This window comes from Zootoca vivipara, chromosome 6 (genome assembly GCF_963506605.1).
Source record: "Zootoca vivipara chromosome 6, rZooViv1.1, whole genome shotgun sequence".
NCBI classification, from domain to species: Eukaryota; Metazoa; Chordata; class Lepidosauria; order Squamata; family Lacertidae; genus Zootoca; species Zootoca vivipara.
The window spans coordinates 20,535,835-20,560,155 of record NC_083281.1 but is presented as its reverse complement, the minus strand read 5'-3'; the positions used below and the strand labels follow the sequence as shown (position 1 = coordinate 20,560,155).

General features: G+C 46.9%; 1 protein-coding gene across 3 annotated transcripts in view; it reads right to left on the bottom strand.

The window, feature by feature from the left end:
- Positions 1–23,884, bottom strand: part of CLASRP (CLK4 associating serine/arginine rich protein) — a 29,143-nt gene extending 5,259 nt beyond the window's left edge. For 2 of the 3 annotated variants that reach the window (XM_035118384.2, XM_060275583.1), the window contains exons 1-16: positions 23,727–23,884; positions 19,495–19,596; positions 18,459–18,573; positions 14,240–14,337; positions 13,992–14,093; positions 12,190–12,269; positions 11,062–11,146; positions 10,147–10,292; positions 9,281–9,377; positions 7,627–7,705; positions 7,251–7,324; positions 6,900–6,941; positions 5,712–5,957; positions 4,172–4,429; positions 3,898–4,080; positions 2,654–2,693 (exon numbers count right to left, since the gene is read on the bottom strand). In XM_035118384.2, coding sequence (XP_034974275.2) covers positions 2,654–2,693; positions 3,898–4,080; positions 4,172–4,429; positions 5,712–5,957; positions 6,900–6,941; positions 7,251–7,324; positions 7,627–7,705; positions 9,281–9,377; positions 10,147–10,292; positions 11,062–11,146; positions 12,190–12,269; positions 13,992–14,093; positions 14,240–14,337; positions 18,459–18,557 — 1,629 coding nt within the window. In that variant the 5' untranslated portion in view covers positions 18,558–18,573; positions 19,495–19,596; positions 23,727–23,884. Of the gene's footprint in view, positions 1–2,649; positions 2,694–3,897; positions 4,081–4,171; positions 4,430–5,711; positions 5,958–6,899; positions 6,942–7,250; positions 7,325–7,626; positions 7,706–9,280; positions 9,378–10,146; positions 10,293–11,061; positions 11,147–12,189; positions 12,270–13,991; positions 14,094–14,239; positions 14,338–18,458; positions 18,574–19,494; positions 19,597–23,726 lie in introns of all 3 variants that reach the window. The other variant, XR_004692761.2, reaches the window with a different exon arrangement.
- Positions 23,885–24,321: the final 437 nt, after the last annotated feature.

Below are 24,321 nucleotides of genomic sequence, written 5' to 3'. Positions count from 1 at the left end.
GTGCAAGCTGCTTGTGGTGCTTCCGAGGTCACTGGTATGCATTACCCCACCCCAACTGTAAGCCCTGAGAACCCCCACCTTTCCATCTAAAAAGAAGAAAAGCCAAGGTCCTAGCACTCATGATTGCTAAACCAAAGCCAAAACACCAGACACAAGCAAGCAAGCCCCACCCCCTCATTAAGTGTCTGAAGTTTAGCCTTTCAGAACCTGAAAGCTCTTGGGTGACTCTCGACCAAATGTGTTAACTGTCTTCACCAGGAAAATACTGTTGGGAGAAAATCTCATTGGGAGATGGGGCAGTTCTGCCTCATAGTCCAAATGCACACAAGCAAGTCGCGGCTGGGTGCTGCAGTCAATGAGCAAGGATCTCCACCGTGGCTCAGCCAGTCCTATTCTGTCACCCATGATGGGACGGCTCTCGTGATGAGGTTCCCATACATTTGCACTGTTTGAAGAACGTGGACTATGGGGCCATCACCTGCACCCCCACATATCAGGATAAGCAGCTGTGAAGGTGCCCCATCACTGGACTCCCACCCCCCACATTTCTACTTTCCATGCCAAAGTAGGGACACATGTGCCCACCAGTGGGCGCCGGTTCCAACCGCTACCACTACTTCTCAAAGACATGCCCAAACATAAAGAAAACTAGCCCAAGGGCACTCCCTGAGGAAGCCCAGTTTAAAACGAAAAGAACTTGAATAAGCTGCGAAAAGACAAGAAAGCAACTTTTGCAACAGGCCTTGTGAGACCTGGCATTACATTCTGAGAGATAAGGAAAGAAACAGTAGATTTGTTAAACTATGCCCTGAAATCGAGAGGTTTCGCTTCCTTCCTTGAGCTTCTGAAGAGCTGCAAGCATCGTTCAGGTCTACAAGTAGTTCCCCCCCCCCCTACAAATTCCAACAAGGAAATCAGCTAGCAAGTAGCTTCCTTTGCTTTAGGCTCCAGCCCAAGCAAGATCAAATTTCACAGAACCCCCCCCCAAAAAAGGCTCAGCTGCCTGCTTGGATAACCGATCTCTCTGGAAGGTGAACCTGTGGTTTTCTGCATTGATTTTTTAAAGCTCTATACCAACTTTTCATGCCTTAGAGTTGAAAGCAAACAACGTTTGAGCAGGGGTGGCTGTGCCCTGCCACGGACACCAAGAGCAGGCAGGAGTCATTACTAGGAGATTTGAAGCACAATCCTTGAGGGAGCAAGTGGACACCGTAACTGAGATAACAAACATAGTGCTGTTGAAAACTCCCTTCAGTTGTGCAGAGGCTTGAGCTAGGGCTAAAAACCTCCTGCGCACATAAACACCACCATCCATACCTCAAATCTGTCTTGCTGACACCATACCCCATTGTTTCAATGCTCAGGGAATTCCATCACATGTCAGAAATGCTCACGCTGGGGCCACTCACAGCTCCCAGTGGCTCACTTTGGGACTGAATACCCACTCAGATATTTGTATCGAGAGCAGGGGAGACTGTCTACGTGTTTCTCTTAACCCAGATCAAAAAGAAGCCCTTGGTTGTGCCAGGAGGCATTGCTCCAAGATAGTCCACAGAAAGCCACCCAAGACTCAAGACGAATCAAATATCTGGAGGGCACCCTGTTGGCAATCCCTAACATCACCTTTAAGGCCTGGCTCGGGGGGAAACAGTTTTGGATGATGTTATGTGGGGAAAGGGCATGTGACAGCTGTTGCTTTTTCTTCTTCTATTTTTCAGTATTTTATTGCTGCTTTGGTTATTATTTTTCCTAAATGGTTTCTGAAACTTTTGTTGTTTTAATATACTGTTAGCTACCTTGAGCCCACCTAGGAAAGGCAGGGTATGAGGAATTTAATAAATGAAGCAGGAGGAGTAAATCTACCCATAATCCTAAACAGCCCCAACCACCAAGGGCAAGGATGCATTGAGACTGGCCCAAGACACAACTCCACCCAGCTTTCCCATGACAGATGCTTTCCCAACGGGCTCACGGTTGGGTAGGGTGATAGCTCACCAGTACTGCCATGTTTCTTTATATGCACATTGATTTCCCATGGGTTGGGGTGGGAACAGGCAGGTTATTTCGGGGGAAACGGAGCCATGAAACATGGAAGGAAAAGGCTTCCAGGAGAAGCAAAATCTGGTTTTGGTCCCACCAGAAGCCAGGGCTGCATGGCAGGATCAGTGCAAAAGGGCAGGCTAATGTACAAGTGTCAACAGGAGAGAGAACAAAAAATCCAAGTTAACAGGTAAAACCATGCATTCACAAACACACACACACCGGGGGGGGGGGGGACTCCCCCAAAGAAGCAACTCCTGGTATTGGATTTTAGACCAGGTCAGGAAACCCCCCTCCAAAGCAGCTACCCACCCACCCCCTTTGGCAATACCAAAAAGTTAAACCCCAACGTTAACACAAACTTTCCTGGAGACCCAACCCCCTCAACACTAGCCTGACAAGGTCCAAATTTAAAAGACTGCTTCCTGGTTTGGTAGCACCCTAAGGAGGTGCTCAAGAGCTACATTTCTGACCACGTCTGAAGCAATCAGGTGTGGCCATCCAAACTCTTAAAATAAAATAAAAAACACTTTTTTCCTGCATCTCTATTGTTTCCCTGAGTCTTTTTCTGCAGTGATGGAAATTAAGAGGTGAGGTTTAAATTCTTACTGACTTTGGCAGCTCCTGTCTCTTTACCACCGGCAGTTTCAGCCCTAGAGAAAAGGGAGGGAGAGAAGAGAAACAGGTCATATTTGGTACAGCAGAAGAAGAAAGATGGGGGCCCACTCTGGGACAGGAAGGGGTATGAACTTCAAGCCAGTACAGACAAAAATATGCTCAAATGTACCTGCTGCTAAAGGACCACCTTCTGCTGCAGAGGTTGCTATTTCTATTCCCATATTTTATTAGCCACTGTGACCCCTTGAGCAGAAACCTGCTTGGCTGCAGGAGTTGCCAGAAGGAGGCATACAAGGCACCATCCAACCGTCTTAAGAGACTCCACTCCGGATTTGTGTAGGGTTTACTCCTTAGGCATTCCTTCTTCCAAAAATATCCGGCAAGGCAGCACAGGTTTCAGATCAGTTTTTTCCTTCTCCTAGAGGGGTTCCTTTTCCAGGTTGATATACTATAGTGCTTGATACTGCAGGGACTGCAATGTTTGTTGCTTGCCAAAGCTATTGAAATTCTTTTGCAAGCCACCCTGAGCTCAACAATTGTTGTAGGAAAAAGCAGGCTACAAACATTAAATTTATATCCCCGCCCTCCCTGGCCAGAACCAGTCTCAGGGCGGCTAACACCAATAAAATTACAATAAAAAGTGAAAGAACAGTTAATTAAAATATGGGTTAAAATACAATTTAAAATGCAGCCTCATTTTAGTAGTAGCCCAAAAATCAAAACCACAAGGGGAGGGAAACATAAGGGTCAGACTGAGTCCAAACCAAAGGCCAGGCGGAACAGCTCCGTCTTGCAGGCCCTGCGGAAAGATGTCAAATCCCACAGGGCCCTGGTCTCTTGTGACAGAGCATTGCACCAAGTCAGGGCCAGTACTGAAAAGGCCCTGGCCCTAGTTGAGACCAATCTAACCTCCTTGCAGCTCGGGACCTCCAAAGTGTTGTTATTTGTGGACCTTAAGGTCTTCTGTGGGGCATAACAGGAGAGGCGGTCCCATAGGTATGAGGGTCCTAGGCCACATAGGGCTTTAAAGGTGAAAACCAGCACCTTAAACCTGACCCTCTACTCCAGGCATCCCCAAACTGTGGCTCTACAGATGTTTTGGCCTACAACTCCCATGATCCCTAGCTAAGAGGACTAGTGGTCAGGGATGATGGGAACTGTAGTCGAAAACATCTGGAGGGGCAGAGTTTGGGAATGCCTGCTCTACTCCAGTCAAACCAGTGTGCGTCCCTTGCTCACTTTTTCAGTTTCTCCCCTACTGCCGGGGAAGCCGCAGGCCTCAGCAGTTTCTCTCTGGCTGGAGACGCTGACCGGCTGCGGCTCCGTGACTCGCTGTCACTGTGGCTGCTGCGGCTGCTGCTCCAGTGCCTCCCTCCCCTGCCACTGCTCCACCGGTAGCGTTCTCCAGACCGTGAATGGCTTCTAGGGATGAGAGAAGAAGCATATAGTTGGGGATCGATTTCTCTCTCTCTCTCTTCCCCACCCCAAATATCAGGAGCACCCCCTGACTCACCTGGACCTGCGGCGGGAGCCGTATCGCCAGCCCCGCTCGGGGGAGCGAGATCTGGAGTGGCGCCGGCCATCCCGCGAGCCTCCCGCCGAATAGCGCCTTGTTCTGCTTCGGGACCGGGAGTACCTGTGGCTGCGCGAGCGCCCATAGCGGCTAGCTCTGTGATAACCGCCGGCCCGGTGAGACCGGGAGCTGGAGCGCGAGCTTGAAGACGAGGACGTCGACGACGTGGAGGAGGAGGAGGAGGAGGTGGAGCGTCGCCTGGAAAGAGGAGAGTCACGGCGCTGGATATTCACACGGTGCAGGCCGATCGGCAGGTGCGGGGAAAGTTGAGGGGGTTGGGGAAGATGAGAGGATGCAGGAGGGCACCCCAGGAGGCCAAAAACCCAGCCCTGCTGATGGTTCCGCAAGTAGTGACAGAAGCTTCCAAATTAGCCACTACAGTGCCAGAGCTCAAAACATTCACATCTTCAACTTCCTCTCTTTGCTCTGCAGCAAACAGAGCACACCAGAGGTGCAGGAAGGTTTTGGGAGATCCTGTGGGCCAAAGGCTGATGCAGCCTAGGGAAGAAGGCTGAGGGATGCTGGGTTACTGCCAGATCTCACTGTAAACTAGCTGCAGCTTGGCATCCATTCCATTCCTGAAAATACCAACTTTTACCTCTCCACAAATGAAAAAAGCTTTCATTGGAATCTTTGAGCAGTGAAAGACTGAAGAAAAGCTTGCAATATGCAATTGTGGTTTTGCCGGTTACGTCCCCAAGTTGGCAGTTAGTGATTTCACTGTTCTCATACCAAATCTATGGTCTAGTTCTCATATTGAGGTGGTTGACCTGGGATAAAAAAAAATTCCCTTCCTGTGGGAAACTGGCGTGGCAGGGAGAAAGGTAGCCTAGATCCTTTCTCCCCCGCCTTTAAAACCATTTCCGCACCTGCAATCTTATGGGACACAGCCTACAAGTTAACCACTTTAGTGCTAACCACGTCCTTTTGCAGTATTCAATTTTGCCTTTTTACAAAATTTTGTTTCAACTTGCAGTAAACCAGCAACCCAGGGCTATGGGATGCCCCAACCAAAAAGTACAATAGGGCCCATTTTAACTCAAGGCAGCCACACAGGGTCTCTGACCTTCCTGCTTCCTTCAGTGAAACAACAGCAGCTACTGCTGCTCTTGTTGGAGAGATACAAAATGAGCCAGAAAGAAAAACCCCAGCCCCATATTCTCCCCCTGGTACAAACCATGGCTGACCCCACCCACCTTAACATCCCTTTGACCAACCACCCTTAGGTTTCCCAGCATTCCACAGGAAGAAGGGAATCTCTACTTCCACTCATTTCCCAGGGAGACCCTGCAATGAACAGGTTGGCTTGTGGGGATTGGCCCACAGGAGGGGCCAGTGGGAATGCAGTTCCCAAAAGATGGTGGTCAACGTTCTGAGCAGTCAGGGAGGATGGGAAAGAAAATAAGAAGTCAACCTTTGACCCTGGAATGGTCTCTGCTTTAAGGTTTGGGAAAGCGAGGCAGGTATGAAAGTTACCGACCGGGAGGAGGCGCTATGACCTGCCGCAGCGCTGCCCTGCTGCACTTGGCTGGAGCGTGCCTTGCCGAGGGAGGCGGGCTTCCTGGGGGCTCCTGCGGTTTGGCTTGCGGCGGCGGCGGCAGCGGCGGCGGCGGCAGCTGCCTCTTCATCACTACCCCCGAAGCTGGTGATGAAGGTGATCTCCTCGTGACCCGGGGAAGGCGAGCGAGAGCGGGAACGGGACTCAGAAGTGGATTCTGAGGGCGATCTGACGGATGAAGGCAGATAATCAACTGCAGGTTATGAGCAGCAGAACAGAGCAGCTGGGCGTTCCACTTGCTCTTTACCAGACACCCCAACAAGATTTAGGAATGCAAAACTCAGGTGTTCAGGAGCGTTGAGCATCCCTGATCTGCACTAAGCGATCTGGGTGATGCAATCTTGCTTGTGGACGTATCTCGTCTGAACAGACCAAAACCCACCCTAGCCCAGTGTCCTTTTGAGAGAGGCGCAGCAACCAGCAGGCATTATTAGGTGGACTACCAGCTGTGTGGTAGAGGATGGGCCAAGCCCCGGGAAGGCAGCCCAAGCTGGGCTCAGTGCAGCACTAGCAAACTCTGTGGTGCAATGCAGCTTATGAAACAGCTGGGGAGCAAAGCTGCCTTGGACAAAACACAAAGCCATCAGCCAGCATGGAGTTTCCCCCCGCAAGGCAACTCAGAGTTATTTGCCTCACACTGGACCCTAACTCTCTCTAAAGCAAAGCGAAACACACACACACACACACACACACAGCATGTGTTCTGCAAGTACAGATGTTTGGTTGAATGCAAATGAAAACCTCCCCTTCACCAACCCAAGGATTACTGAGGAACATGAACTGGCAGCAGAATATCCAGCCTAAATTCCATGCCATCTGCTGCAACTGTGCTCAATCCATGTCTTGCTGGCCTTTATATCCCAATGTTCCACATTATGCTCTTTACATGGAGAAGGGGTTCCACTTCCAGCCTTTTACAGCAGCAAGGGTGCCTCGAACTATGTAAACACCACATTTTGGCTTTCTAGTTGACAGGGAACAGCCCATGTTTGTTTTTTCAGAAACCCCACCAGAGAGTCCGTGCACCCATTGTGTGCAGGTATATGAAACTCCAAGGGTACAAACACCCACCCACACACCCGGGGGAGGGGGGCAGCTGCATCCACTCACCGTTTGTAAGGATCATAGGTGGGACTGTCTCTCCGAGCATAACTGCAACGATAGGGGATTAAATGAGGACAAAACCGGCACTGGTTCTAGAATCACAGAAGCATCACGGGAGACTTGCAAAAGCCCAACCTCTCAGCAAATGCTTCACTCAAGGAGTGCTACCTATTTTTGCCTCAGCATCCTTTCCTCCCTGCAGAGGCTGTCATACATGCTGCCCTTGTTGCATGGCCCTCACCCAGTGCCCTGAGCTGCCATGAGGGACAAAGGTGAAAGCATTCTCAGGTGCTCCCTCTCAGAAATGCCTAGGCTCGACAGCGGCTGAATTGAGTCCCCATCTTCAAAAAGGCTTACCTTGGTGGACTGATTTTCCTTCCTTTCAAACGCTTCTCTCGGAATTCCCTCCTCTGTCTCCGAGAGCGGCGGCCCTGGAAAGAGGGATAGTCATGAGAGAGTCCACCACGCCAAGAGGGAGGCCCAGAAAATGCTCCCATTTTCTGTTTTTCCTGGAATAAATTGGATTTTTTTGGGGGGGGGTATCCCACCCACACCCCAAGCATGCTTCCATGAGGAATTGATCCTAAGGTTTTCCCCACTGTTTAACCAAGAGGAACCTCTTGGTCCAGTTAGTCGTAAATAGAGGGAATCACAGATCAACCCTTGGGGTAGCGGGATGGGGTAGGCAAGATGGAGGGGGCTCAGAACTGCCCAGGTCCCAAACTTTCCATACCGAGTACATGGCTTTCTCCTCCTCCAAGGCTTTGGCATGTTTGATGGCTTCTGCTTCCTCCTTGTCCTTCCGCAACATCCTTTCAGAAACAAGGGGAGGAAGGGGCAGGTGGGAGAAAGACAGGGATTCTTAGATTTGTGGGGGACACAGGCCTTCCAGTGTCTTGCAGCAGCTATTCTAACTGCCACCAACACATTCAGGGCTCCCTACCCCAAAAAACACCCTCAATTTGGTACAAGGTCTCTTGTCTAACTCAAAATGCAGGCAAGAGCCTAATGGCAAGTTTAGGCCTAGTTAGTAGTTCCGCCATTACTGCTAAAACCAGGCTCTCCTCCCCCATTCCCTCCCCCCCAAAAAGGGGGAAAGGGCTGCTGTTCCCCTAAGCACAGACTTCTAGTACCTGTCCCCCTCAACTGGCCCTGTGATAGCCTCAATAACATTATAGAAAGCTTGCTAATATGGATCTACATGTTTTATGCATGTGGTGTCAGAAAGAGGGGGGCAAGTTCTGAAAGATGTTTGCTTGCTTGCTTTCTGCAGCACAGCATTTTTACCCCATGAAAATGGCCCTACAGGGTCACATCTTAGGCTCAGCTAGGTCAGCTTCCCCAATCCAAATGTTTTAAGATTACAACTGCCACCTTTCCTGGCCATCAGCCATGGCTGGCTGGGTCTGGTGGAAGGTGTAGCCCAAAACATGGGGAGGGCACCAGGTTGAAGTCCAACAGCAGCAACCAGCCAGAGAGAAGGCAACAGCCTCTTTTAAGGGTGGCAACTCTTTCAAGTAGAACCTAGACCACTTGAAAAGGTGACAGCCCTCCTTCCCTGGGTTGTTCCCCAGCAACTGGTATTCAGAAGCAGACTGTCTCTATATATGAAGGTTTCATTTACCTGTCATGGGCAATAGCCATTCACAGACCTCTCCTTAAGAAATCTGCCTAATCCCTTTGGCAAGCAGTAACCAGTGTGGTAGTTCTGAACCACCACTCCCATTGGCTAGGCTGGTTAGAGCGGATGAGAGCTATAATCTGCAGCACTGGCTATCCAAGTCAGTGGCTATTCAGCACAGCCAGAAGGTGCACATTCTGCAGGTTACGTATGCCTTCACAGAAGAAGAAATTCTTCTCCTCTGCCCTGAACAAATTGCCAGAGCTCCTTGGCTGACCCCAATATCTATTATAAGTGAAGGACATGGTGATGGTGAGCTTACATATCCACTCTCTAAACCTTTCGTAATTTTATAAGCTTCTGTCTTAGGGAAGGTGGTCTACCCCTTAAATTATGTTGGGTCCCCTTTTCAGCACCTTTTCTCAGCTCCAGGACACTACCCAGCCGCCTTGCAAATAAACCCATGAAGTCACTGGCCTACAAAGAGTTTTACCAGTCTCCTGTAGAGGAGAGAGAGAGAGCTCCAGACCTTCCTAAATCAACTTGCTGCATTTCCATGCTGGCCACAGAGGAAGGATGCAATACTCTACCCCTCCTGCAGGCAACTCCTTGTCACCCATGGTGTTTAAAAATAAGAGGCTGGGTACCATGCAAGCTCCCGAGTAACCTAGGTGATGCATCAGCCACTCTACCAGCCCAACACCATAGAAATGCCTGGCTGATGCAGAGGAGAAGCTCAGGAGCCCCAACAACACAGGCATCTTACCGGACAAAGTCTCCCTCCGCCATCCCATAGGTGGTTGCCTGCTTGTTCAGGTCGGCCACTTGCTCCTGGTTCAGCTCATCTACATCAACTTCAACATCTGCAAGCAACACAAGGGACCTCCATTTAACTAGGGATAACATTCTCTGTAAGACTTCTCTTCTACTGATTTGTCCAGTCCCTATGGAAACACACCTGGTGCCTTCATTATCAGTTTTCAGGCACCAGGCTAAGAACTTTTCCTTCCCTTAGGTCTATGGCAACTAAACAGGCCTCATCTTTTAGAGGGGTGGGTACAACTTGTCCCCTTTATGCTATCAGATGAGCATTTTAGATATTTTGCGCTGTGGGTTTTTAATTGCATTAAATTTTACCCATTTGTATTTTTACCTTGTTAAAGTCGCCCTGAGCCTCTTTTTTTGCGCATGAAGCAGCTAACGAATGTAATACCATTTTAGTTATTTTAAAGCTATCAAATCCAACACCATATACTGATTCTGTGTCATCAAATCTACCTGTCTACTCGGAAGCAAACCCTACTAAGTTCAATGGAATTTACTTCCAGGGGAGTATGCGTAGGATTGCATCCTCAGTGGCAGGAGAACCCTCGGAAAAGTGGCTGAGGGTGGTGTGGCTGTGGGGGGAAATGCATGCGGCAGCAGATAGCTCTTGGGAAAGAATATCAGGTCCCCGTCTCCCACAGAACACCACCTACTGCACATGGATTAGGGATGGAAGCATGCATCATATTCAGCACATCATAAGGTAGGAAGCAGACTGGGGATACTGGGAGAGGACAATGGATCTCAGCCAGATCCCCGACTTTCTAAAAGCCCAGTCCCAAATGCCAGAAGGCCTTGGAGACATACCAATATCAGGGATAACTTCATCCTCATCTGTGTTGCTGTCTTCTTCCGAGTCTTCCTCCTCTGTTTTTTTCTCAGACAGGTTCTCAAGCTCAGCCACCGTGCTGTCTTCATACGTGTAGCCAATAGATGCCTTCTTCTCTGCTAACCTAGTTGGTCAGACCCCTCCCATTAAGTACACGCTGGATGGAGTATGCAGCACAGACACCTGCGCTGGGATTCTAAAGCTTCCCCTGTCATCAAGGCAAACGCCTATTTTCAACCTTTCAAAGACGCAAAAGTAGGAGGGGGAAAGGAATACCTGGGCCTGCTAAATATAAAAATATACATTTGCATTGCCACTGAAATACAAATTTTTTTTGAGGATTTCTTCCAGCAAGGAACTGCTTCATAAGGTTTTTGAGTAAAACAAAGGCCCTAGTCATATTCCAAACCAGGAGGGGGAAACCTCCGGCCCGGGGGTGAAATGTGGCCCTTCATGTCTTATCTGGCCCTTGGATCTCTCCTCAAGCTACAACCCTCACTGGCCTGCTTTGCCCTTCAATTGTTTTTCCAGGATTGATTGTGTCCTTGAACTCTGCTCATGCCTCTTGTCCTAATGGAGGGCAGAGAGAGAGGTATGAGTAGGGGTGCCCCAAAACAAGCCTATGGTACAAAGGTAAATTCTACATTTGTTGCTCCACCCACTTTTTCCCTGACCCCGCCCACCACTAGCATGTGTCCTCTGCATGCGGCCCTTGAGTTGAAAAAGTTCATCACCCCTGTTCCATACACATTCAACCTGTCCCCAATCCTCTGGGTAGGAGAAAGGAACCAGCTCAAACATACAAAAGGCTCCAGATCATGAGCTCTGCCTCCATGACTGAACTCGGTCGAGCTTCAACTCAACCCTTTGCCTGCCGTTCCCAATACACTCACTTCTTCTTTTCGTCCTCATTGGGCTTCTGGAGTCCTCCGTACAGCTCATCAATGTAGATCTGATACAGACACTGCTCCTCTGAGACTGGGAAAAAGAGAGAGGAGGAGATGGAGATGAAGCAGACCAGAAATTCCATAGGTCTAGTGCAAGGCAGATTGCCTGAGAGGGCAGCATAGCTCTGTTCCTCCACCCCCATCTGCTGACTCCCCCTCCCCTCCAATCCTGACACGCCTAGAAAGGGTAGCTGGAGAGACCTGTTTCAGACAGCAGGTAGCCAAAAGACAACCAGATGTGTTTGTGGAGAGGAACTGCCACCAGCCTCCCCAAACTGGTCAAGCAATGCTTCTCCTCAGCCTGCCTCCAGAACTCCAGTGTTCTCTTCCCCTGTCACTCAAGGAAGAAACCACACCCCTAGGGTGGAGACACAAGAGGCAGCCAGGGATTGGAGACAGTGAGGTTATTTTTTTTAAAAAAAGAAATTGATGGTATCAGCAGAAAGGAGCTAGGAACCAAAGAGTGACAACAGTACTCCTTCCATTCTCAGCTTGCACCAAGCAAGAATTTGTTCCTATCTGCAAACACACCTATGTTTGCATCTCTCTCAGGCAAGCTGGTTTGAGCGTCTTCACAAATTTGCCGTGCACAAGAGAGGCAGTTTATGGGGGAGGGGGGTTGCTTCAGGTGGCTGGTCCCCCATCCCTGAATTGGACTGAGTACTGAAGAGTTTTTGGCATCTAGAGTTATTGCCTCCACCAGCTGAAGAGGCCACTCCTCGCAGCATTTGCAGGAGGCAGTACTGTCTTATCTTGTCATTGAGGGACTTTAAGCCAGGGGATGAGGGAGAGGCAGCAATATCCTGATCACAGGGACTCTAAAGTATGTCATAGATCTGACATACCACAGCCCTCCCTCAATCTCGCCCGCTTAAGACATGTAAGAGAAGGTCATCAGATCAGTTGTACTTCCTGGTTACTAGCCTACAAAATAATCTAGGGTGTAACTTATCAGCCTTCTTGGCAAACAGTAGCAGCAACTGCCACCTGAGCTAGAATGTTAAGGACAGCAGCTCTACTCTTTCCTGACATCTGCCCTATACAGCAGTAGAAAGAAAGTCAAAGGGAACTTACTGCCAGCGAAGTCGTTCTGCACCAAACCTCTATACCTTTCGTAGTTGCATTTCCTCTCATCAGATTCCTGTTCTGGGGTACTGGAGAAGAAAGAGGAAGAGGCTTAGGAAGAGGGATTAGAATGCTAAATATTATGACAACAATTTGTGGGGAGGGAACAAATCTGAGTTACGGTGCCTAACCCATTGCTGAAAACTGCTTGCTGGCTGTGCACTTAGAATTTGACATAATCTTTGTCCCTTTTTAAATGACACATTTCTAGCCCACATGTGAAGTATATGGTCTACCACTGAGCAAGGGCCCTCACCCCCACTTTCAAAGAAGTCAAAGGGGACCCTTTTAGCATCACAGGATTAATTGCATGGCTCTTTGGACCCTAGCTTACAAAACCAACTGTTAAAAGGATGAAAAAATGTTCAATGAAGGCATAAGCAAAAACATACAGGTCTGCATGTAACCATTCATTTGCTTAGCTGTTTCTGAGGGAAATCCCTGCACACATTTTTGCATCACTTAGATATGAAGACAACCAGGGCATTTTACTTTAATAATGAAACCTCAATCTTTTCAACCATTTAAAAAAAAAACAAAAAAAGGTTAAAAATTGGTACAGTGAGAGAGAATACCCATTAGCCTGTATAATTTTATGTTCATTTGCATTATATGGGAGCATAATCTGTTAGAATATTGGGGTGTAAAGCCCTATATTATTTCTCTTGCCACTGGCTTCGGTAAAGAAGATAGCAAACAATCGTAGCTTTTTAACTACGTTTATTAGGGAGCGATGGTTAAGTGTATACGCCAGGGGTCCCCAGACTTTCTGCGCGGCGGGCCGGTGCCCGCCGCGCCGACCGCGCGGTGGGCCGGAGGGCAGGGGAGTGCGCGCGCAGCGGGCCGGAGGGCGGGGGAGTGCGCGCCCGTGCGCATGCGCACACGCACACGGGCGGGAAAAAATCGCCAAAAATCGCTTGTGCGCATGCGTATGGGCCTCCCCCGACCCGGAAGTGCACCAGAAATGACCTCTTCCGGGTCGGGAGAGGCCCATACGCATGCGCACAAAGGATTTTCGGCGATTTTTTGCCGATTTTTTAGATCGTCGCTGCGCCGCGCGCCGTGAGAGCGGGCGGCGGCAGCGGGCGGCGGGAGTCGTCGCGGGCCGGATTGGAAGGCCGATTGGGCCACATCCGGCCCGGGGGCCGTAGTTTGGGGACCCCCATCACTCTCATTCAATCAGAAGTGAAAGTATAGACAGAACAAAGAACATCACATGACAGGAGTCAGGTTACAGTGTCTCCTGTGTGTGGGAAAGTACAGCAGTCTTATAAAGTAAACAATCAGTCACATGCAGCTTTCTTTCCTTGCATAGGATTTATGCTAACATAATCTTGGAGAAGACCCGCGGGCATTTCAAGTGCCAAATGGGTCCTTGCATAGCAAAATACCAGCCCACCCTCCTCTTCGGACGTAGTATAGCAATGATACAAGAGAGGAAATCCTCAAATTCTTGGATACCTGCAATGCTCTGTTGCCTCAAACTGTGCAGTATATTAATAGCCCAACTGTGCAAAGATTCTGGACAACTCTGGCTTTAACCTACCCGACAAAAGAGATCCCGCTATTTCGTTTAACGCTTGCTTGCCCCTTCTGGATGATAAAGTCAGGAATCAAGCCTAATTATCCAGGCTCCTCTTTTCTTCGTTTTCAGCTTCCAATTAACCATTTCATTGTGCAAACAAATCAAGGGACCCAAAGCAACAGGCAGTGCATCTCAGAATAATAAAAAAAGCAAATGAACGCCTTACATTGGGTTTAGCAGTGGAGGAGTATACATAGGGATGTAGTCCAGGTGAGCTCGCACATCAAACCGATCAATCATGTTGTTGGTATCCCCCTGCCATGGCATCCTGCAAGGGGCAAGATGTCAAGGGAAGGGGGTTAGAAGTCCTTCCAAAATACCCTCGGGGAGGAATCACATGACAAGGGCAGCCTCCCCACTCGTTTTCAGTAGACAAACTTCCACATTGCCAGCAGAGAGCTGGAAGCTACTCACATATTCACAGGGCTTTCAGCTGCAAGAGCCACAGCAGAATCTAAGTGAACTTTGCATGCACGGCCATGGACCTGGAGGAACTGGGCGGGATCCTTTTTCTGGAAGAGAAGCACAACACAACAAGCTGTCATATTCCTAAGCAGACCGCAGCTTCATCTTGGCACAGTATTGTCTATGCTTATGGGAAGTGGCTTTAAAACTACAACTCCCATCATCCTTGCCCATTTGTCATGCTTGCTGGGGCTGATGGGAGTTACAGTTATGGTGACATCATCATCATTATTTTAGTATTATTTATTTGTGCCCCCACCCACCTGACTAGGTTGCCCCAGCCACTCTGGGTGGCTTCCAGCATATATAAAACACAGTAAAACATGAAACCTTAAAAAGCTTCCCTATACGCCTTCAGATGTTTCCTAAATGGAGGGCCAGAGGCTCCTCACCTCTCCTTTGCAGGGCTTTAGATGAAGACTTTCACAATCCTTCCAGGAGACGGCAGAGACTCAACCTGTGACCTCTGCATATGCTCTAAGCAGAAATTCTTAGAGGCAGAATTCTTAAGAGTCACATCTTAAGAAGAAGTCAGATGGTGCCATTCAAGAGCTACTTGATCCCCATGATTTCCCTTTCCCTTTCTCAAGAATGAGGAAAGAAGAAGAAGAAGAGTTTGGATTTGATATCCCGCTTTATCACTACCCGAAGGAGTCTCAAAGCGGCTAACATTCTCCTTTCCCCTCCTCCCCCACAACAGACACCCTGTGAGGTGGGTGGGGCTGAGAGACTTCATAGAAGTGTGACTAGCCCAAGGTCACCCAGCAGCTGCATGTGGAGGAGGAGTGAAGACGCGAACCCGGCTTCCCAGATTACGAGTCTACCGCTCTTAACCACTACACCACACTGGCTCTCAAGAAAGGAGCGTGACAGAGAAAACTCCCTCATTGGGAACACTGGACAAAAATGGAGGGTAGTCACAGGGGCGTAGGAAAGGGGGGTGGGGGGTGGTTCGCCCCAGGTGCCATCATGGAGAGGGGTGACAAATTATCAAGGAACAATTACTGCCCTACTAGGGCGGTTCATAAAAAACTTTTTTAAAAAAAAATGCCTGCTCCAAAGGTCTTATCTTACTACACTAGGGATTATATAGCTACCGTGTTTCCCCTTTTTTAAGACACCGTCTTATAACTTTTTTCCCTCAAAAAAACACACAGTGGCTTATTTTCAGGGGGTGTCTTTTTTTTTTAAAAAAAGTGCTGGTACAACTGGGACCCACTGGCTCAGGATGCTCGGTGCTCTCTTCTGCACATTGCTGGGCGCGTTGTTGGCGCTGCCAGTTCCGAGCGCCTGCAGGGTGGGGTGGGGGTGGCAGTGCTTTAAACCCCCAACCCTGTAGAAAGCAATGGAAGTTATGGACTGTAACAATCCTTAAGAGGCGCAGGTCTTAAAAAACCCCTGGTATCACCCTTGAAGCACAGCCTTCCAAAGTCAGGGGGGAAGAGGTCTGTTTAGACAAAGGAAAGGATCGGGGGTGATTCTGTGCCCTGGGACCCACAGAACTACTTTAAAAATCCCAACCTGGGGGGGGGGTCAAATAGTGAAGCCCCATAGCCCTGTAGCAACAGAAGGCACATTCTGAAGCACCCGAGCTGTTCGGTTCCATAAAAAATCCAGGAATTGTAAAATTAACAACAATAATGGGGGGGCACTCTATCCAAAGAGTTAAGAAGGAATGGGAAAGTGTTGAGTTATATATGGAAAAATATGGAAAGGAAAGTTAGTTAAAGATAAAAAATAAATAATTATCGCAAGGGGAAAAATAACATCATAAAGGGTAATAATATTAAATATAAAATAGACAACACAACAGAAAAAGCAAGTATATGACTAAATGAGATCGCACAGGAGTGAGGGAAGTGGGGAGAGAGGGAGGGGGGTAAGGAATGGAAGGAGGCAATGGTTGGAGGAGGGTATAGGGGGATGAATTAAAGGAAAATTAAGACTGAGAAGCGCATGGTTTTTGTTTTTTAAAGATGCAAAGGCTTGCAATCAGCCAAAGTATAGAGCCCAACTTCTAGGAGACTGCGATCTACTTGCGGATTTATAAACTGGAGGTGATCTACCCCCGTTATATTGGTGTTCAGGTCAGAGTTGTTTTTAGAGAGAGGAAATATCCCATTTTTGAGGTTAAAGTAAAAGTTCCTGACCTTTTTTTTATAATGAGGAAATGCTGCTAAAACTCCGTTCTTCATTCCACGAAGGGGAGAGGGGGCGGGGCCGGGTGCTCAAAGACAAAAGAAATGGAAAAGGAGATAGCGATCAAATCCAGCCTCGCATTCATGCAGCCGTCGGGAGAGGCAGGGGCTGCAGCCGAGTGCTGCTTCACAAACAAACGGGGGAAAGTGCTTAGAACCCAGAGAATCCAGCTGAAAAACACGAAGCAGCAACAGCAATTGCACACACACCATCCCAAGCCAACACAGTAACCAAGTCCCAAAAGCAAGAAAGGACTCAGCAAACACTGCTGCGGCCGGCGTTGCTGCTGCTGACTCGGGGAGCTCAGTGATCTCTTCCGCACAGCGCCTATCACTATGGCTTATTTTCGGGGTACGGTTTATATTTCTCAAATGCTTAGAAATGCTGCTATGGCTTATTTTATGACTACGCCTTAAAAAGGGGGAAACACGGTACATATGAAATTTCATGCATATCAGTTAATATCTTGACCCTCCTCCACGAAAATAGCTGTTTGCTTGGTCGTTTTCCTATGTCGTAAAGGCTGAAATTTCAACAAAGCATGTGCCTTTGCTAGACTCTTTTCATGCACCTGCTAAAAACATTCTTCTTTAGGCAAGCATACCTAGATGCTTAGGAAGTTGAAGTAATTTTAATCTTAACATTTTAGCTTTTGTATATTTTAAAGTAGGATTGTTAATTTTTCTTGATTTTACTGCTGTGGGGTTTTTTTTTGGTTTTTTGGTTTTGGTAAACCACTTTGCAGGTTTTATTTCAAAAATTTATTAAATAAATAAACAATAAATATCTGAAGGAAATCAGCCCCGAGTGCTCACTGGAAGGACAGATCCTGAAGCTGAGGCTACAATACTCATGAGAAGAGAAGACTCCCTGGAAAAGACCCTGATGTTGGGAAAGATGGAGGGCACAAGGAGAAGGGGACGACAGAGGACGAGATGGCCGGACAGTGTTCTTGAAGCTACAAACATGAGTTTGACCAAACTGCGGGAAGCAGTGGAAGACAGGAGTGCCTGGCGTGCTCTGGTCCATGGGGTCACGAAGAGTCGGACACGACTAAACAACTAAACAACAACAACAATAACTAAAATAACACAAGGCAAAACACAATCCATCCTGTAGATTTAAGTATCTGTCCATAGTCGCCTACTTGTTATTAGAGGCTCAGAATCCACATTCCTTTGTAAGAAAATATGAAATAATGTAAAACCATTTTTGCAGGCAAAAAAACCCAATCAATGGGGGGGGGGGGTTGACAAGAAATTTTCTGCACCGGGTACCACCTGACCTTCCTACGCCTCTGGGTAGTCATGAGCAGAGCAAATAATAATAATACCTTTATTGTCATTGTACAACCTGTGTACAATGAAATTAAACGAGCCTCCCCCCCCCAAACACTCAATCTCTTATCGAACAACACACCACCTTGCAAGTCATTTTCGCTATGTTATTTTCCGTTCAACAGCCTAACAGCCCACGGATAGAAACTATTTTTTAGCCTGTTGGTACGGCTGATTATACTTCTATATCTCCTGCCCGAGGGTAGAAGATTAAAGAGGTGATGGCCGGGGTGTGAGTCATGCCTGAGAATTTTTCTCGCTCTCCTAAGGCAGCGATCCCTTGCGATGTCATCTAGCGGACTCAAGGGACAGCCCATGATATCATGTGCTGTATTCACCACCCTCTGTTTAGGGAAGTTTTTAATGTTTAATGCTGTACTGTTTTAATATTCGGTTGGAAGCCGCCCAAAGTGGCTGGGGAAACCCAGCCAGATGGGCGGAGTATAAATAATATATTATTATTATTATTATTATTATTATTATTATTATTATTATTATTACTCTGTAGAGACTTTCTGCCCATGGCTGTCAGGCCACCATACCACACTGTGATACAATATGAAAGGAGTTCATCAATTGTTGTTTAACATTGTTCTTTCACAAGACCCTGAGCAAAAGAGGGAGACACTCACTATCTTTTCATAATACTCTCTCCGGCGCTCAGCTCGCTTCTTGTAATCAACCATCATCCCCCGGAGCTTGCGCTCATGCTTTCGAGCTTCGTGCCACATCCTGCCCGTCTACAATCTGTTGGAGAGAAAAGGGCAAGAACAGGAGAAGATAGCACCAAAACTGCACAAAGCAACATTCTCACACATGTACCCAAGGATCTGTTGCACCCAGAGCAAATGTAATAGTTTGATAATAGCATTAAGAGGTCTCATCGTGCATCAAGCACCTGAATGAAGCAGGGAGAAAAGCAGCAGCTCCCAAACACTGTGTCGGGACATGCTAGTGTGACATAAGAAATACAGTAAAATAAATTGAAGCCTCCTGTGAAGCTGTATAAGCCAACCAACCAGAGAGGAGGCTGCCCATTATGTTGCTTAGATGAGTTACTACTCTGGTCTTGCCTCCTTCCAAGCAGCCTCAGGTGGGGGCAACTAATACAGTGGTGCCTCGCTAGACGAATTTAATTCGTTCCACGGGTCTTTTCTTATAACAAAAAATTCGTCTAGCGAATCCCATAGGAATGCATTGAATTGTTTTGAAAAAATTTTTGCCCAAAGGAACGCATTAATTGAATTTCAATGCATTCCTATGGGAAACCGCGATTCACTAGACAAAGTTTTCGTAAAACGAATTCGTCTAGCGAGGCAACCTCCGCTCGAAAAATCCTTTCGTTAAGCGGAAATTTCGTTAAGCAGGGCATTCGTTAAGCGAGGCACCACTGTACTGGCATCTCTGTGCATCATTAGTGGATTCAACCATCCCCAATGGAGAGGTGTGGCAGAATCAGCCAACCTCAGAGAATGATGCCTGTTTCACCTTGTGCAAATCATTTCTCTAAGTTTGCCTCCTTCAGATGGGGAGGAGTTGGATAGTAGAAGCACACTCTGAAAAGAAAACCTAAGAGCAAAAGGGATGGCTGGGAAGAGTTGCAAGTCAAGGGAGCTTTGACAAATCGTACTGCAGCTAGAAGTCCTGACATGCAAAGCCAATACTCACTCAGAGCAGGAACTTGAGAAATGTCAAAATGGATGCTCTTCTTTTCACTAATCACAGCCCATGAAGAGATCGAAGACACTCTGTGTATCCAGGAGGAGTATCCTAGATAATTGTGAAGTCAGAATGGGTAAAGAATGGTTGTGGGAAGACATTTGCCTGCAAGTTCACCCGCAAATAGAATAAAACATATTCATGTTGGAATAAAGACACAGAGAGCACAGCAATTTAACCCAAGTTATTGTGTACCCAAGCAAATGCTTTCCACTGGATGGCATCATTAACAAGGCTTGTCTTGACTGCCCATGAAGGTGATCAATTTGTCTCCTGGGTCTTTGTGTAAAGAGTTTGCCTCAACCAAAATAAATCAGCACTGCCAAATTTTAATCAGCAAGGATGAAAAGTTAGTGACATACCATAGAGGTTCTGTTTTTACAGCAACCATGTTATATATTATATGTTATATGTTACATGTTATAAAATTTTAAAATTGTGTAGTTTTCAATAATATTATAAGTTATAGGAAGATAACTTATGAATTGTGTTGTATTATTCTTTTGCTGGTCTTTGACCGTATTAAATTTAAAAAAAAGTTAGTGACATACTGCTTCCTTTTTAATAGGTTGTTATAGTTCTGGTCCATTACTACAATAGTGGAAAAAAATATTGTTAGAAGAGGGCCATTTTTAACATGAGTGGCAGCTTTTTAGGAAAAAAATCTCACATTAATATCGAAAGGTGAAATTTCTATACTGAAACCTGTATGATATACAAAAATATTTAAATTTAATCAAATAAGCTGCTAAGAAGCAAATCATCTATCAGGTTGACATCTCCAAGAAAATTGCTGGTGTAGTAGCCACTCCTACGTTACAAAATATGTGCATCTTTTTACCCAAGTGGGGACCTTACATGTAGAAAAATGCTATGCAGAAACCCGTCCTCATCTGGGTATTCTTTCTACAAGCAAACGGATTCGCGAAACATTTCCAAACCACCATGAAATCTAGAAACGTTGCTTGTTTCTAATTTAAAACTGCACACCAAATGCAAGTCACTTGGACAGGGCATGCAAACCCCTGGAGCAGCCTTCTCAATCTGGTGACTTTCAGATGTCTGGGATTGCAAATCCCAAAGGGTTGAGGAAGGCTACTGCAGAGCCTATGGAAGCTCCTGAACCACTCCTATCTGTAGAACACATACTTCTCATGTGGACTTAAATATTTCTGTATGGCAACACATTGGAGTGATGCTATTCTCTTGTTGAAAAATAAATAAAATCCAGTCTGTTTAAATCCTTCAAAAGGAAAAAAAGCCAAGGAATTACAGACACCAAAAAGATCATCTACAACTCCCATCTTCAAAATATTTGGCAAAGTCTAAGCTAGTAGCCTAGTCAGCAACTAGTTCATCTATTTCAGAAAGGGGAGTAGCAAATTCCTATCTCACACTCTCTCCCAATTGCTCTCTCACTCGTCCTATTACTGCAGCTACTGTACTCTGCAGCTACTACCGTATACTGATCGGGAGGCAAAGTAGAACAAGGAGGGTCAAGATGTGGTCCCATTGACCTCCAGGTGCCACTCTGTATTCCAACAGCATTGCAAAGCTATTCTATTCAGGCTGCAGTCACCAAAACTCAAAGCAATTAGCCGAAGCACAGGGAATCGGGGCTGTTTTTCAAGACAGAAAGCTGAACACACTTCCCATCTTTCTGCACTTCCCAACTTGTGGGTAGGAGAGGTTCACTCTGCCTCACCTTTTTGGGACACTGTTAGTTTGGACTTTTGAAATCAGCTCAGTAGGTGAAGGAGAAGGTGCTCTCAAACAATTAAAAAGCCACCTGGCTACCTGCAAAGAGGGCACATGTGCGTGAAAGCACACACTCAGCATTTAGCAGAGGCACGAGTGCCTTTTGAATTCTGCTGACAAACTGAAACAGCTTTTGTGTGCAAGCTGCATCCCATCACTATTCAGACTCACCTGAAAAAAAGAGAAACCTCATTCACCACAGACCTCTGAAAGTCCTAGCCCTACCATGACGCTTTTAGGAAACTGAGCCATTGATTGAACAATAAAGAATCTTGTGGCACCTTAGAGACCAACACTTCTATTAAAGCATAAGCTTTCCTGGGTCAGAGTCCACATCATGAAAAGCACCTGATCTAATGAACTCTAGCTCATGAAAGCTGATGCCACAACACACACAAGTCTTTTACATTTCTAACAGATCTCATTGCTTCTGCTTCTGCTGCAACAGATTAAACCATGGCTACCTCTCTGGAAGCTGAGGCACAGCTTGCCATTTTCAGAGGAGTCTCTATGTACTCCTTTAAAAAGCTGAAAAGACAAAAAGGGAGCAGTAGGTCTCATTCAGGAAAGCGAAATAAGCCTTAACTTATGAACTAGAGTCAAAACAGCCACGGTGAAGGATGTGGGATGAAAAGAACTCACAGGAAATCAGTGATGCTGGAATAGTTAGTAAGTGACCATAAGCATAATTAAATTAAAAATCAGCATTACAGAAAAATATGACACTAACACACTTGGTGGGAAGGAAGACGAAAAGACAGCCACATAAAAATAAAATATGATACTGTGGCACAAACCTGGCAAACAGCACACCTAGGATTATTTCACATAGTATATAACATTATGAACAATATTCTAAGGCAGATAGAGAACTTTAATATTATCTTCTCAGCTATACATATAGCTAGGTACACCTTTGGGTGTGCCTGCTGAAAATTTCAGCAATATCCCCTTGATTTTTTACTATTTATAATAGATTTGTTGCTTAATACCAAAATGTCCTTCAGCAATTTGCACACACAAGGTTGGTGCCAATGTTAGCCATTCTCAGAGTAGAACCACTGAAATTAATGGACATGACTAACTTAGGTACATTAGTTTCCAGTGGTCTACTCCAAGTAGCATTTAGATGCATACAACCCACAATTTCTTTTTTTCTTTTTTAAATCAACATCAATTTTTAACAGTAACACCACAGGAACCCCTCCCACCAAAAAACAGAGTTAAGAGACAGCAGTGAACATTTATTGTCATAATTCCTCAATAGTCTGGATAAAGTCTTAATCCACAGTAACATCCCTACTGACTCTATTCTATTCTAACAATCACCCGGAGGCAGCCATTCCATGGGGCTGCAGAAAGCAATGCTGTCCTGTCACCTCTGCAGACACCAGCTGCAGCTGGCTATTCTTCCCAACTGTCACCCACCAAGTGACAGGCCCCAACTGAACTATTTCCACCCCAGCCAGAAACAATCTCTTTAAGAACTGGCTCCTGAGGTAGCTTTCTTTTCTTTCCCCCTGCCCCCTGCCCCCTCTCTTCCTTGTGCATCATTCCTTTTGTAACACTGTGAGCCTGAGAGAAGACAGACTCTTACGACTGGATCCTGCAAAGCTCCTTTTTTAGCAAAAAACAACACTCCACAGCAGGAATGCTGTCTGAAACTAGGGGAAATCCAGAGGTGCTTAAAATCGTCCTGCTGGAGGTGCAGGGCGGAAGAAAAGTGAATCCTGAAAGATGTATTTTTAAAAAATTGTGCTAGCCCTCAATATGTTTTTATATCTCCCCTTCCTCCCTAAATGGCCCTTTAATGGCAGACCTGACTCTTAAAATTATATTTTGGCTCCTGAGAACTGGGTATCTCAACCTCTGTTGTGGAAAGGGGGAAACTGAAATACTCCACCCCAATAATTCCCACATATGTATTGGTTGTGTGTGTGTGTGTGTGTGTGTGTGTGTGTGTGTGTGTGTGTGTGTACACACATACCTCTCTCTGTATGTATGCAGTATAGATAGATAGATAGATATTAATATAAATATATATAATCAAAATGTGGAAATTATTGGGGTGGAGTGTATATATAGTAGAAAGGGGAAGAATGAGATATTCCACCCCAATAATTCCCATGTATGGAATGGAATATAGTATATATTATTAATATATGAATATATACTGCTAATATATTAGAATAACATATTAATATATTAGATTATGAGAGGGGGAGCAGGGCTGACGTGTCAAAACAGCCCCCCCCCAGCAACCACGCATTTATGTTATGTTAATACACATCTCTAAGCAATATCAAGATGTCTCTCTACTATCTTATATCCTCTTTGCCTGAGGCCAAAGGGGCTCTCACAGGACAGCGCCCTCCCTCGGGCTGCTTCTCCCTCCTCCCCACAAGCGACCAGGCCCCATTCACCTGAGAGAGAGCGAGAGAGCAGGGCTCCCCTGTCAAAACGGTCCCCTCAGCCACCAGCCCCAGCCAGCTCGCGATTAGAGGACAGGAGAGGCCATTCCTCAGCCGCCCCAAAAGTCGCAGCTCCCACTCCGGAACCGGAAGCACCCAAGGGCCATAGAGCATTGGGAACGTGAGGGGACAGAGCGTATACCTCCTCGCCGAGGTCCCCATTCGTCCGGAGTGTGTCGCGTGACCGGTGGCCGCGCCGGCCAATCACAGCGCCCCTCAGCCCTCCCGCCTTCCGTTCTTTGGGAACATCCCCCTCTGCTAGGCAGTAGGTGGAAGAGCATCGCAAGGAAGCCTCCGTGCAGGCGCAAACTCGGTTGGGGTACGGATCCGAATCCTATCCCATAATCCATAAATATGCACTGGGGAAAGGCAGAAAGGGGCGGAAAGCCAGGTTTAGCCCCCTGAACGGCAGCGCAAGAAGTTAATAGCCCTGCTGTATCAACCAATGGCCTCATCTGGTCATAGAATCCTAGTTGGAAGGGGCACCCAAAGGTCATCCAGTCCAATCCTCTGCAATGCAGGAATATGCAGGCGGCCCCGTATGGGG